Source organism: Bufo gargarizans, chromosome 1, assembly GCF_014858855.1.
Source record: "Bufo gargarizans isolate SCDJY-AF-19 chromosome 1, ASM1485885v1, whole genome shotgun sequence".
Taxonomy (NCBI): domain Eukaryota; kingdom Metazoa; phylum Chordata; class Amphibia; order Anura; family Bufonidae; genus Bufo; species Bufo gargarizans.
The window spans coordinates 79,824,023-79,839,242 of NC_058080.1; the positions used below are offsets into that span (position 1 = coordinate 79,824,023).

Here is a 15,220-nt window from a genome sequence, read left to right on the forward strand (position 1 = left end):
CTGTGGATATTAGGCTGGGTTCACATCACCATTTCACTTTCTGCTCTTTTGACCCGTTTCAGCCTGCATGCAGTACTTTTTTTTTCTTTTTTTTTTCCCATCTAAAAAAACAGATCTCAGACAGAAATAGCTCAAATGGATGCACGGGATCCGGTTTTTTACAGGATCCTTTTTTTTTTGTTCTTCTGATGGATGAGACGAAAGGAAAATGAAACAATGATGTGAATGCCTTAGCAATGTGCACATACCTTTATAGGTCCTACTTTTTCCCCTTTAATGTCCACCCCTGTTTTTAGAATACAGAAGGAAAATCCTTACCTGTAAGAATGGCTGTTATAACTTTCTAGCTCTCGTCCAAGGAAGGTGTTTATTATTATCTACAGAAAACAGAATATTGAGGGTTAAACAAGTTGCCATCAATAATAACTAATAATTGTGAGACCTCTGTGATAAACCTGGCAGAACGGGAGGAAGGATTGAGCATGTTGTATAAAATCCAAGATCATTTCAGTAAAAATATATATTCTCAGTAAAAGCTTCACCCACTTACGTGTTTCAGCCGCCTAGTGTGGTCTTAGGCCATTTTAAGACGAGTATGTCCATTTAGGAAAACACGTTCCATGTGGGAAAGTGAATTCCCGAACAGCATTATAATGATTTATAATGTTGTGTGACTCTGCCCAACCTTATCTGTAATGATTTGTTCTTATGGCAGTATGTGAGTACAAATCATTACAGTGGAGGTGGGGCAGAGACACACAGCATTACAAACAATAAGTCAGGTGTAGATAGGTGCTCCAGGTAGATAGAGGATGGGTGCATGCCTCCAAGACATCAGTACCGAACCACAGCTCTACAGATAATCCACAAAATGCACTATGGAGACAGTACTCCTTACAAACAAGTGATCCTTATCTGGATCTGGAATAAATAAGGATCACTTGTTTGCAAGGAGTACTGTTCTCCACAGTGCATTTTGTGCATTACACAGTATTATAAATCATTATAATGCCGTGCAGTCCAGTCAAAGGAGCAGAGTTCGCAACGTGAATTCACTCTCTTATATAGTGTGTGTGGTGAACGCGCATGTCTGAAGCTGGCCGTAGTCAAACATGACCACACAATGCTATCCTTCTTAACCCCACTTCCTGATAATGCCAGCCTGTTGAATATAACAACTAATTCAGATTGTAACAGAGAAGGAGGAGTAGAAAAATCTAATAAACAAAAAAAAAATATATATATATAAGTGGCACCATGGGTGGGATGTTGCATGTATGTGTATACATAGTATCCATATAAATAAGAAATAAAAAAATTAGCAACAGTAGAATAACTTAGGCAGATTTTAAAGAACCTAGAAATGGACAATGGTTTTAATAATGAAACATTACAAGGGTTTTCTGAGACTTATGTGCTGATGACCTATCCTCTGGACAGGTCCTCAGTATCCGATCGGTGGGGGTACAACGCCCAAGAAGACCCCCGCCAATCAGCAGTTTGAGATGGCACCGGCGCTTCTGTGAGCACTGCTGCCTTCTCAATGATCACCAAGCACAGCTCCGTACATTGCATAGCGGCTGTGCTTAATATCACATCTCAGCCCCATTCACTTCAATGGGCCTAGGCAATGTGACCGATGAACGTGTTGTCACTGGCCCAAGAAAAGCTGGAGAAGGCTACGAGCTCCAGTGCCTTCTCAAACAGTTGATCCCCTTTCGGACCCCTTCTAATCAGATAGTGATGATCTATCCAGAGGTAAGTCTCAAAAAACCCTTTTAAATCTCTATGATAATTCATGTATTGCGGGCAGGCCCGTCACTAACACACAGGCAAAACAAGCAATTGCTTGTCCCCAAGCAGAGCCGATGCTTGTTTTGCCTGAGCGGCTGAGGCTGAGCGCTTGCCGCTCTAAAGAATCCTGCCTGCTGTGTTCGCTCTATGCTGTTGTTAATGTAGCGAGGCCGAGCTCTGTTCGGTCCGCGGTACAGGAGCTTTTGTTTCCTGTACCCGGCCGGACTGACAGGAAGTGCTCACTTAGTGTGCACTTCCTTTCAGTCCGGCCGGGTACAGGAAACAAATGCTCCTGTACCGCGGACCGAACAGAGCTCGGCCAAGCTACACTAGAGGTGACAAGGGAGGGGGGAGGAAATGAGAGAGAGTGACAAAGGAGGGAGGGGGGGAGATAGTGACAAAGGAGAAAGGGGGGAGAAGAGAGTGACAAGGGAGGGGGAGAAGAGAGTGACAAGGGAGGGGGAGAAGAGTAACAAGGGAGAGAGGGGGAGAAAAGAGTGACAAGGGAGGGGGGGAATAATGAGAGTGACAAGGGAGGGGGGGGGAATAATGAGAGTGACAAGGGAGGGGGGGGAATAATGAGAGTGACAAGGGAGGGGGGGAATAATGAGAGTGACAAGGGAGGGGGGTAATGAGAGTGACAAGGGAGGGGGGGAATAATGAGAGTGACAAGGGGGGGAATAATGAGAGTGACAAGGGGGGGGGGATAATGAGAGTGACAAGGGAGGGGGGGGAATAATGAGAGTGACAAGGGAGGGGGGGAATAATGAGAGTGACAAGGGAGGGGGGGAATAATGAGAGTGACAAGGGGGGGAATAATGAGAGTGACAAGGGAGGGGGGGGAATAATGAGAGTGACAAGGGAGGGGGGGAATAATGAGAGTGACAAGGGAGGGGGGTAATGAGAGTGACAAGGGAGGGGGGAATAATGAGAGTGACAAGGGAGGGGGGAATAATGAGAGTGACAAGGGGGGGAATAATGAGAGTGACAAGGGGGGGGGGATAATGAGAGTGACAAGGGAGGGGGGGGGAATAATGAGAGTGACAAGGGAGGGGGGAATAATGAGAGTGACAAGGGAGGGGGGGGAATAATGAGAGTGACAAGGGAGGGGGGGGAATAATGAGAGTGACAAGGGGGGGAATAATGAGAGTGACAAGGGAGGGGGGGGGAATAATGAGAGTGACAAGGGGGGGGAATAATGAGAGTGACAAGGGAGGGGGGGAATAATGAGAGTGACAAGGGAGGGGGGAATAATGAGAGTGACAAGGGAGGGGGGAATAATGAGTGATAAGGGGGGGAATAATGAGAGTGACAAGGGGGGGGTATAAAAAGAGAGTGACAAGCTAGGGGGGGAATAATGAGAGTGACAAGGGAGGGGGGGAATAATGAGAGTGACAAGGGAGGGGGGGGGAAATGAGAGTGACAAGGGAGGGGGGGATAATGAGAGTGACAAGGGAGGGGGGGAATGAGAGTGACAAGGGAGTCCGCAGAGCCAGACCAAGAGCCAGACTGCAGCCAGAGACCAGATCATCTGATTGTCCTGGTGGTAAGTAGACAATGCAATATGTTTATTATGTAATTGTTTAGCTATTAATACTACATTGGAAACTAATTTACCTCACATTTAGGGTCCATTCACACATCCGTGTGTGTTTTGCGGATCCACAAAACACGGACAGCGGCAATGTGCGTTCCGCATTTTGCGGACCGCACATTGCCAGCACTAAGAATATGCCTATTCTTGTCCGCTATTGCAGACAAGAATAGGACATGTTCTATTTTTTTCAGGATCGGAATTGAGGATAGGTCATCAGTACGTAAGTCTCAAAAAACCCTTTTAAATCTCTATGATAATTCATGCCTTGCGGGCAGGCCCGTCGCTAACACACAGGCAAAACAAGCAATTGCTTGGGGCCCCGAGCTGGCCCGGGGCCCCAAGCAGAGCCGGTGCTTGTTTTGCCTGAGCGGCTGAGGCTGAGCGCTTGCCGCTCTAAAGAATCCTGCCTGCTGTGTCTGCTCTGCCTCTATGCTGTTGTTAATGTAGCGTGGCCGAGCTCTGTTCGGTCCGTGGTACAGGAGCATTTGTTTCCTGTACCCGGGGGGTAATGAGAGTGACAAGGGAGGGGGGAATAATGAGAGTGACAAGGGGGGGAGATAATGAGAGTGACAAGGGACGGGGGGGAATAATGAGAGTGACAAGGGGGGGGGGAAAATAATGAGAGTGACAAGGGAGGGGGGGGGAAATAATGAGAGTGACAAGGGAGGGGGGGGAATAATGAGAGTGACAAGAGAGGGGGGGAATAATGAGAGTGACAAGAGAGGGGGGAATAATGAGAGTGACAAGAGAGGGGGGGAATAATGAGAGTGACAAGGGAGGGGAGGGAATAATGAGAGTGACAAGGGAGGGGGGGGGATAATGAGAGTGACAAGGGAGGGGGGGGATAATGAGAGTGACAAGGGAGGGGGGGGATAATGAGAGTGACAAGGGAGGGGGGGATAATGAGAGTGACAAGGGAGGGGGGGGAATGAGAGTGACAAGGGAGTCCGCAGAGCCAGACCAAGAGCCAGACTGCAGCCAGAGACCAGATCATCTTATTGTCCTGGTGGTAAGTAGACAATGCAATATGTTTATTATGTAATTGTTTAGTTATTAATACTACATTGGAAACTAATTTACCTCACATTTAGGGTCCATTCACACATCCGTGTGTGTTTTGCGGATCCACAAAACACGGACAGCGGCAATGTGCGTTCCGCATTTTGCGGACCGCACATTGCCAGCACTAAGAATATGCCTATTCTTGTCCGCTATTGCGGACAAGAATAGGACATGTTCTATTTTTTTCAGGATCGGAATTGCGGATCCGGGTCCGCAATTCCGGATCGGGGCCGCACGTCGTGCGGCCCCATAGAAATGTATGGGTCCGCAATTCCGTTCCACAAAAAGAGACAGCTACAAGAAGCTGGATTAACCCTAAGGGAAACATAGCAGTTCTTTTCATTTAAAAGCTGAGAAAGGGGTGGAGTGGGCGTCAATTTTTATCTTGCCTAGGGCGGCAAAAAGTGTGGGTGAACTTAAACTGTATGGCTATACTGTGGGGGCCTCCATGTCTATTTTGCTTGGGGCCCCCAAATTCCTTCAAACGGCCCTGTTTAGAACCCCAAGAAATTTACAGTCATCAGATTTGTGGATATCGTTAAGGAGTTCCAAGATACGCATCTTTAAATGTCTGGAAGTGCTACTAACATCATTCTAACTGCATAATGTCCAAGACATCAAGTATGTCACTGACTCAGAGTTACAATTAATATAATACTTAATAGGATAAGTATGTGTATTATCTGGTTTCACAAAGGAACACATTCTGCAGGGTGAGATCTATACCTGTAAAATCCAGGGCAGAGTAACCTTGAGTGTATTACTATACAGGATGCAGAGAACTTGGAGACACCCGTCTTTCCAGTGGGGTTATTTTCGATAAACCTCTTTGTACTCTTGTGCTATTATTTATTCCAACTTTTTATCCTCATATAAATGGGCTAACTATCTCAGTATAATATTTTTGATCTGTGTGAATTGGGGAAAATAATCCAGGTGCATTGGAGACATTCTTATTGTTGATAGGCACCAAACATCTTTAGACTGCCTGGCCTAAGTTTGCATTGTCTAAATCTTAGAAATAGAAAACCTGTTGTAATAGTTGTAATAATTGCCGAGTTCAGGAAGAGGTGTCCACTAGGTGGCTCTCCTTCGAACTTCTCTTTGCATAACTCAGCTTGACTGTGTGCCAATGGACTGACAGAAGGCAACCGTCAAACACCTTAGATGCAGCATTTGATATTGACTAAGGCATCTAAGGATGCTGCAATTGGAGTTGTCTCTAATCTCGGCAGTTGTGGCAGGACATTGGCTGTGTATTACAGCCGTAGTCCTGCTACAGATGGCACATTGAACACACCTGCACGATCAGAGCAATGTAATAGTACGACAAAGGTCCTCTGAGAACCCCTGACTGCGACATATTATTTTGTCATGGTTCATTCAGGGATTATTTTACATGGGATAATATGTTTCCAAATAATAGCTGCATAAACTCTGTGTCATGTGCCGGGGGCCCAAGGAAGACACAGGACACAAGCAAAACAGACCAAGGACCAACAGAGAACTTTATTACAAATGTAATAAAAGGACATGACAGTACAAAATATGCAGGTTAGGCAATAGTGGTAGACCTACCACAGAACCAAGTGCACTGGCAGACCAGAGGCAAAACCCAGAGGACAGAGAGCCAGTGAGCCCCGTTCTTCACAGACCCCCTGGTGGTGTGGATGAACTGGACCGAGGGCTCACTGGTCACACCTCCAGGAAGCTCCCGGTACACTTGGCCCCTAACTGCAGAGAACCACACTGGTGAAACCACCAGCGGAACAGACAACAGAACTGGAACCCAAGCAAACACAGAACATGGATAAGACAACAAGACAAACAGGAACCAGCACAGAAGCAGATGCCTGGACCCCAAGCGGAATGGAAGCATGGCGGTCTCAGTCAGAGATGCACACAGACTAGAGATCCTCCCTCCGGAGAACACAGGGACCCTCTTACGAAGGCAGGACAACAACATGAACAGAAGCAGTAAGGACTGCAGGACAGACTAGATCAGAAGCAGTAACCACTGCCAGGCTGGGCATAGGACAAGATCAGAAGCAGTAACCACTGCCAGGCTGGGCATAGGACAAGATCAGAAGCAGTTTAGCACTGCCAGGCTATCAGATGCAGTTAGAGCACTGCTAGGCTAGACGTGGAACAGAGAGGATACAGACAGAGAACATATACAGAAGATTAGACAAGGCATGGATAAGGACAACAATCAACATCATCACAGGACAGGTACAGAAGATCAGACAAGGACATAACATCAATGCATTACTAGGCGACATCACAAACAAGGGCAGATGGCAAAACCCCCTGGGTCAGCAGCAAGGGGCTACACCCAGCAAGGCAGAAGAAAGACTGACCACAAGCCCCACAGGTCACAGATAGATATAGCTGCGATAACGAGGGCACCTGATAAGGAACACACCCAGGAACAGACAAGGAGAAGTTAACCCCATCAAAACCAGGAGTACCAGAACCATAGAACAAACGATACAGGCCACAGTTCACACACAAGGCCGCAGCCAGCACGCATTGCAGAACCAGCATACATGGGAACGCCCACAGCCAGTACACAAAGCACATGCAGCCAGCCTACACAGCACCAGAGACAGGAGCCACAGAGATGCAGACACGGAAGCCACAAACACAGGCCACAGTTCACACACACCACCGCAGCCAGGATGCAGCCCCAAGCAACCAGCATAAACAGGTGTCAGCCTGCAGCCAGTACACGAGAGAGCCTGCAGCCAGCCTACACGGCAACAGTGTAGACGGGGAGTACACACATTCACAGGCAACAGTTCACACAAGACACAGCAGCCAGCGCGCAGCCACAAGCAACCAGCATACACAGGTTTCCGCCTGCAGCCAGTACGCAAGAGAGCATGCAGCCAGCCTACACGGCCAAAACTGTCACGGCGAACCGCACCGTGATACTCTGTAATCAGCTCTACACAGTGAAGTTACCATTTTTCTTGAAATTGTGACGTCCAGCCGGATCCATTGACGTAGAGGTAGATAAAACTTTGACATTGTCGCAATATCATCCCCTGTTGTGAGCTGCAGCTGAACATGGATCTGACCTTATAACATAAAGAAGTACAAATTAACCAAAACTTCTAATGGGAACTCATTATGTTGAAAGTTCAGTCTGATCTGTAGGCAGCATGTTATAAAGCAAGAGCAGCTGAGCAGATTGATGTGTAGATTAGTGGCAAACGAATCTGTATAACCAGTTATTGATCTAAACCTCTGCTCATCTCTCTCTATATGCAACTCATATATGAATTATTGTCAATCATGGACTCCTAAGCCAAAAATGAGCAGAGGTTTAGATCAATTCATGGAAATGATGACCAGCAATCCTTGAAATCTGAAGACTGGCTCTTAATGTGATTCCATTTTATAAATGTTTGCATTTGTCTACAAGTAAGGCCTCGTGCACACGACCGTTGTGTGCATCCATGGCCGTTGTGCCGTTTTCCGTTTTTTTTTCGCGGACCTATTGACTTTGGCCTCATGCACACGACCGTTTTTTTTGAAGGTCCGCAAAAACGGGGTCCGTAGGTCCGTGATCCGTGACCGTTTTTTCGTCCGTGGGTCTTCCTTGTTTTTTGGAGGATCCACGGACATGAAAAATGAAAAAAAAATCTAAGTCAAGTTTGCCATTGAAATGATAGGAAAAAACGGACACGGATCACGGACACTGATCACGGACACGGATGACAATCTTGTGTGCATCCGTGATTTTCACGGACCCATTGACTTGAATGGGTCCGTGAACCGTTGGCCGTGAAAAAAATAGGACAGGTCATATTTTTTTCACGGCCAGGAAAAACGGATCACGGATGCGGCTGCCAAACGGTGCAGTTTCCGATTTTTCCACGGACCCATTGAAAGTCAATGGGTACGCAAAAAAAAACGGAAAACGGCACAACGGCCACGGGTGCACACAACGGTCGTGTGCAGGAGGCCTTTCAATGTGTCCGTGGAAAAATCGGAAAATGCACCGTTTGGCAGCCGCATCCGTGATCCGTGTTTCCTGGCCGTGAAAAAAATATGACCTGTCCTATTTTTTTCACGGCCAACGGTTCACGGACCCATTCAAGTCAATGGGTCCGTGAAAATCACGGATGCACACAAGATTGTCATCCGCGTCCGTGATCCATGTCCGTGATCCGTGTCCGTTTTTTCCTATCATTTCAATGGCAAACTTGACTTAGATTTTTTTTTCATTTTTCATGTCCGTGAATCCTCCAAAAAACAAGGAAGACCCACGGACGAAAAAACGATCACGGATCACGGACCTACGGACCCCGTTTTTGCGGACGTTAAAAAAAAAACGGTTGTGTGCATGAGGCCTAAGGCTACTTTCTCACTCGCGTTTGGTGCGGATCCGTCATGGATCTGCACAAACGCTTACGTTCAGATATTGTATTATCTGTAACATAGCCAAAACGGATCTGTCTTGAACACCATTGAAAGTCAATGGGGGATGGATCCGTTTTCTATTGTGCCATATTGTGCCAGTGAAAACGGATCCGTTTGCCTCCGCATCGTCAGGCGGACACCAAAACACTGCAAGCAGTGTTTTGCTGTCCACCTCCAGAGCAGAATGGAGGAGGAACGGAGCCAAACTGATGCATTCTGAGCGGATCCTTACCCATTTAGAATGCATTAGGGCAAAACTGATCCGTTTTGGGCCGATTGTGAGAGCCCTGAACGGATCTCACAAACGGAAAGCCAAAACGCCAGTGTGAAAGTAGCCTAAGAGAGTAACAGGAAAGATACTGGGGGAGATTTATAGATTAACTGCATCTGGATTGTGTCTTGATTTGCCAGAATTTGTGACGGACACTTGCTGCACTAAATACACTACCGGAAAATGTGGAGACACACAGAACCAACACCAGTGTTTTTGTGGAGAGAACATTGACCAGCCTTCAAGATGTCCAGGACAATGCGGAACCATTCCTATTGCCTTTTTTTATTTAGTTAGGAGATGTGGTGTCCCAACAAGATAACGCTTCTACACATACTGCCCATGCTACACAATGTGCTGTTCAGGGTATCCAGAAGTTCCCCAGGACAGTTCGATCGCTAGAACCCTCTCCATCTAGAATGAGATTGGATGGCGTGACAGATTTTCCATGCACAGCAGCCAACAACCACCTTGGCTGAACTATGGGCACAAGTTGAAAGAACTTGGCAGTCTATATAGCAGCAAGGGGAGATGCCACCCAACATAAATGTGACGCTGCTTCAACATATACAGGTCCTTCTAAAAAAATTAGCATATTGTGATAAAGTTCATTATTTTCTGTAATGTACTGATAAACATTAGACTTTCATATATTTTAGATTCATTACACACCAACTGAAGTAGTTCAAGCTTTTTATTGTTTTAATATTGATGATGTTGGTATACAGCTCATGAAAACCCAAATTTCCTATCTCAAAAAATTAGCATATCATGAAAAGGTTCTCTAAACGAGCTATTAACCTAATCATCTGAATCAACTAAATAACTCTAAACACCTGCAAAAGATTCCTGAGGCTTTTAAAAACTCCCAGCCTGGTTCATTACTCAAAACCGCAATCATGGGTAAGACTGCCGACCTGACTGCTGTCCAGAAGGCCATCATTGACACCCTCAAGCAAGAGGGTAAGACACAGAAATAAATTTCTGAATGAATAGGCTGTTCCCAGAGTGCTGTATCAAGGCACCTCAGTGGGAAGTCTGTGGGAAGGAAAAAGTGTGGCTGAAAACGCTGCACAACGAGAAGAGGTGACCGGACCCTGAGGAAGATTGTGGAGAAGGACCGATTCCAGACCTTGGGGGACCTGCGGAAGCAGTGGACTGAGTCTGGAGTAGAAACATCCAGAGCCACCGTGTACAGGCGTGTGCAGGAAATGGGCTACAGGTGCCGCATTCCCCAGGTCAAGCCACTTTTGAACCAGAAACAGCGGCAGAAGCGCCTGACCTGGGCTACAGAGAAGCAGCACTGGACTGTTGCATGTCATTCGGAAATCAAGGTGCCAGAGTCTGGAGGAAGACTGGGGAGAGGGAAATGCCAAAATGCCTGAAGTCCAGTGTCAAGTACCCACAGTCAGTGATGGTCTGGGGTGCCATGTCAGCTGCTGGTGTTGGTCCACTGTGTTTTATCAAGGGCAGGGTCAATGCAGCTATCTATCAGGAGATTTTGGAGCACTTCATGCCTCCATCTGATGAAAAGCTTTATGGAGATGAAGATTTCATTTTTCAGCACAACCTGGCACCTGCTCACAGTGCCAAAACCACTGGTAAATGGTTTACTGACCATGGTATTACTGTGCTCAATTGGCCTGCCAACTCTCCTGACCTGAACCGCATAGAGAATCTGTGGGATATTGGGAAGAGAAAGTTGAGAGACGCAAGACCCAACACTCTGGATGAGCTTAAGGCCGCTATCGAAGCATCCTGGGCCTCCATAACACCTCAGCAGTGCCACAGGCTGATTGCCTCCATGCCACGCCGCATTGAAGCAGTCATTTCTGCAAAAGGATTCCCGACCAAGTATTGAGTGCATAACTGAACATAATTATTTGAAGGTTGACTTTTTTTGTATTAAAAACACTTTTCTTTTATTGGTCGGATGAAATATGCTAATTTTTTTAGATAGGAAATTTGGGTTTTCATGAGCTGTATGCCAAAATCATCAATATTAAAACAATAAAAGGCTTGAACTACTTCAGTTGGTGTGTAATGAATCTAAAATATATGAAAGTCTAATGTTTATCAGTACATTACAGAAAATAATGAACTTTATCACAATATGCTAATTTTTTGAGAAGGACCTGTACTGTGCTGCAGGACCCAAAATAAAGGTTGCACCACCTTGGCTGTGTGATCATTGACCAAGCACCTCTAGCAGTATATACTTTGTTCAATCTAAGATCAAATCGCATTAAGTTTTCAAGGCATTCTTTTTAGATTTTTGTATATGAAGTGAATGTACCACAGTTTTTCAGTTACAACATGCTAAACACAATATATATATTAATACATTTTGCTCCAGATTTTTGTATGTACCTACTCTACACAGTCTGAGTTTTTGTCACGTTTTGGACAAAACCTATACCAGCTCAAAGGAGGTGTTAAAAGAAGTGTACAATTCTAATAGTATAAAGCCCCATGTTACATTGCGACACAAAAAGGGATTTTTGTGGTGCACTGTGTTGCATCTTCCTTTCACCACTTTCTTCAACATCATAGAATTAGATACATTTAACAATCCAAATCATTAATTTGATGCAAACTAGAAATGGTGCAGGTACTGCATTCTTAATATAACTGCCCAACTCTCCACAAGTTATTGAATACTATGGTGGATACATCTCCAAATGCTTTGGATTCACACCATCCTGGAAGATGCTTTATAAGCCCAGCCCGCACTATATCTGCCCTATAAGTGTCATTTATTCAGTCTTCTTTCGAGATTACTTACCTTTACTAGTCAGAAATAGAAGTGGTGATGCATACATCTTATTAGTATCCACATGGTGGAATATTCCACATTCCTTACCGGTACAATAATCTAACAAATATATCCAGATAGAAAGAGTAAACCTGAAAGAGAAAGAACATGGCAGGTAATGATAAAGGTGGAGGGCATGTGTCAAGAATGATGAGAGACAAAAGATAGAGGGAAATATAGGGAGCTGATGAGAAGAGTAATCAGGACTGAAAACTAATGCCAAGCTATCAACCTTCGCTAGTCATTATCACTATAATCAGACACCAAAAAAGAAATATACTGTAGGTAATATGGGATAAATACTTTGGGGCACTTTAGACGCCAGTCTTAATAAGCCCTATACCTGGCGGTGGATCCTCCGGAGTTATGAAGAGGCGCCGGCCTCTTCATAACTTTGGCAGATCCACCACTGCTTCTAAATGCTTCCTAGCTGTCTAGCAGGTGTAGAAAATGGTAAATGAGACAAGCCCGCCGGCCCGTCCCCTTTCCTGCCCACACCACGCCCTTTTTTTTAGACCTGGCGTGAGCAGGGAGAAGTTTCAGATTGTGGCTACTTCTCTTTGTGAGGTAAACTGCGCCAGAAATACGCCTAATTTAGGCATATTTCTGTTTAAAAAAGGACCCACATAACACTTAAATAATAAATGCTAACATACGATCACATTATGGTCATCTGCCTCTCAAGTTTGGCAGAATCAGCCAACTATCAAGCCAAAAGGCCACATTAATAGCTAGTTTTCAGCCGAAAGCTTTTGGCTGATCTTTGGCGATTGCTCTCCATGTCTATGGTATGTTAGCCTAATGCTGATTGGAGTAGCTATAATATGGGTAAAAAAGTGTAGACATGAAGTATGACCAGCAATGGTACATCGGTGGAGACATACATATGTAATGTAAAAGAGGATTTAGAGATGACGGTATGGTCTCACATCGGATAGTACTTGACCAACTGGCGTCTCCTCAGCTCTAGATCTCCATTTGTATATGGCTCGAAAATTTTGGTAAGGCCACTGTGTTCATTGCCAGATGCAAGTGGAAATGAAAGGATCTTGACTGCATCTAAATGGAAAACATCAGGAATATCAATTAGTGAATTAACAAGAAATATTTCACATATAAAAAAAACCTGTTGCTATATATACAATATATTAATACAGAGTATAGATGAGCATTGCAATATTTTTCAACAAAGACACCAGGGTGAACATTGGAGATGAGTGAATTTCTCAAAAATTTGATTTGGCCGGTTTGGCAAATTTTCCGGAAAAATTTGGTTTGATCCAAATTTATTTGTGGCGAATAGCCTTTCTAGTGGTGTAGAGAGCCTTTCTAGTGGTGTAGAACACTGTGCCTTGCAGTAACACGCATAGGGAGTCTTCTGTGAGTCAGTATGACATGCAGATGACAGGAGTCGCTCTTAGAATCACTGCACACTTCACTTATTTGGGCAGTCACAGGGCCAAAACTGACCAATTAACTGTGAACTGACCAAATAACTGTGAACAAATAAGCGTGAACTCAGCCTTGCAGGTTGATGTTAGTATAAAGAAGAAGCGCACTCCTTTTACACCGTCGTCAGCTAAGTCCACAGAGATGTCTACAGAACCTGTTCTATTAAACGCTTATACAAGTAGAGCCCCCGATAGAGTGGAGAGGGTGTCAGCAGTAAGTTTGTGTTGACGTCACTGAATATTTTGCCCTTCCTCTGATCCGTCAGAACAATAACCCCCCAAAAATTGATTCTGTCTGTGGAGCATCCGCCTTCACTCGGTCAGCATTTGGTCAGTAATCCATCAGTATTGCTAAAGCCACAAAAAACAGGAGTGGATCCAAAACAAAGATGACACGTGAATAGAATATTTGCATGTCTTCTGTGTTTTGTACCCACTCCTGCTTTTGGCTACCAAATCATGAGCTAATTCTGATGCAAAATAAGGACCATGTCATGCAGGCATAAATGTAAGCGATTTACAGCCACCGGTATTGGTAAAAATCATGTCCCCCCCATGGATTGAATAGAAGACAAGATCTAATCTTACATTATCAATTTATGTTTGAGGATTGTCATGTGTATTGTTGTGACAGCGCACAAAGTTTACATTTTATGTAAGGTAATGCTTTGGTGTATTTTGTGTTCATTTGGTAATATTGCTTTAGGGTCCTGTTCACACACAGTCTAGTTTCCTATGGTGGTCAAGGAGTTAATTTGGAAGTGGCTAGTATTCATTTATGCCAATCACACCCAGTGGGTGTGTCTTCTTCCCCCTTTCCACCATAAAACCTGACTGGTATAGTCATCTAGTGACTCTATGATTAAGGGTGCTACAAGCGTGTACCCAAAACGCGTCAGAGAGATGTGAGGCCTGTTTTTTATTTATCTTTTGTAACTGCTTTTAATGGAGAAAAAATAAAGTTGAATGGATTTTACCAATACCGGTGGCTGGAAATCGCTTACATTTATTGCTGTGGGAGTGCAGTCCTGCACCATCCATGCCCCGGAGGTCCGAGCAGAAGCTGGCGTTTGTTACTATATTATGTCATGCAGGCCTTACAGCTGTTACATAGATAGGATCCGCTGTGCGTCTCATTTTTCCTTCTTTCTGACAGATTAGAAGAAGGGTCAAATAAATGATGATGTCAGCCATCACAGTGTCACATTCACAATGTGGATGTGGCAGCAGCATCAGGAGGAGGCCACAGGGTGGCACAATCAGAGCGTGGAGGTGGCAGCAGCACAGGGAGACCAGAGAGTGGCACAATGACAGAGTGTGGAGGTAGCAGCAGCATCAGGAGGAAGCCAAAGGGTGGCACAATGACAGAGTGTGGAGGTGGCAGCATCATCATCAGGAGGCCACAGAATGGCATAATGAAAGAGTGTGGAGGTGGCAGCAGCATCAGGAGACCACATTGGCAAGGTGACATAGTGTAGAGGTGGCAGCAGCATCAGAAGACCACAGAATTGCAAGGTGACATAGTGTTGGGGTAGCAGCAGCATCAGAAGACCACAGAATTGCAAGGTGACATAGTGTTGATGTAGCAGCAGCATCAGGAGACCACAGAGTGGCAAGGTGGCATAGTGTGAAGGAGGCGGCAGCATTAGGAGACCACAGAGTGTCAAGGTGACATAGTGTGGAGGTGGCAGCAGCATCAGGAGACCACAGAGTGGCAAGCTGACATAGTGTGGAGGTGGCAGCAGCATTAGGAGACCACAGAGTGGCAAGGTGACATAGTGTGGAGGTGGCAGCAGCAT

At 45.3% G+C, this 15,220-nt stretch overlaps 1 protein-coding gene across 1 annotated transcript in view; it reads right to left on the reverse strand.

Annotated features, from left to right (window-relative positions):
- Window positions 1-15,220, reverse strand: part of LOC122930765 (protein sel-1 homolog 3-like) — an 82,204-nt gene that overhangs the window by 41,407 nt on the left and 25,577 nt on the right. Inside the window, exons 3-6 of the mRNA XM_044284384.1 lie at window positions 12,900-13,029; window positions 11,941-12,062; window positions 7,421-7,536; window positions 319-377 (exon numbers count right to left, since the gene is read on the reverse strand). Coding sequence (XP_044140319.1) covers window positions 319-377; window positions 7,421-7,536; window positions 11,941-12,062; window positions 12,900-13,029 — 427 coding nt within the window. The remainder of the gene's footprint in view (window positions 1-318; window positions 378-7,420; window positions 7,537-11,940; window positions 12,063-12,899; window positions 13,030-15,220) is intronic.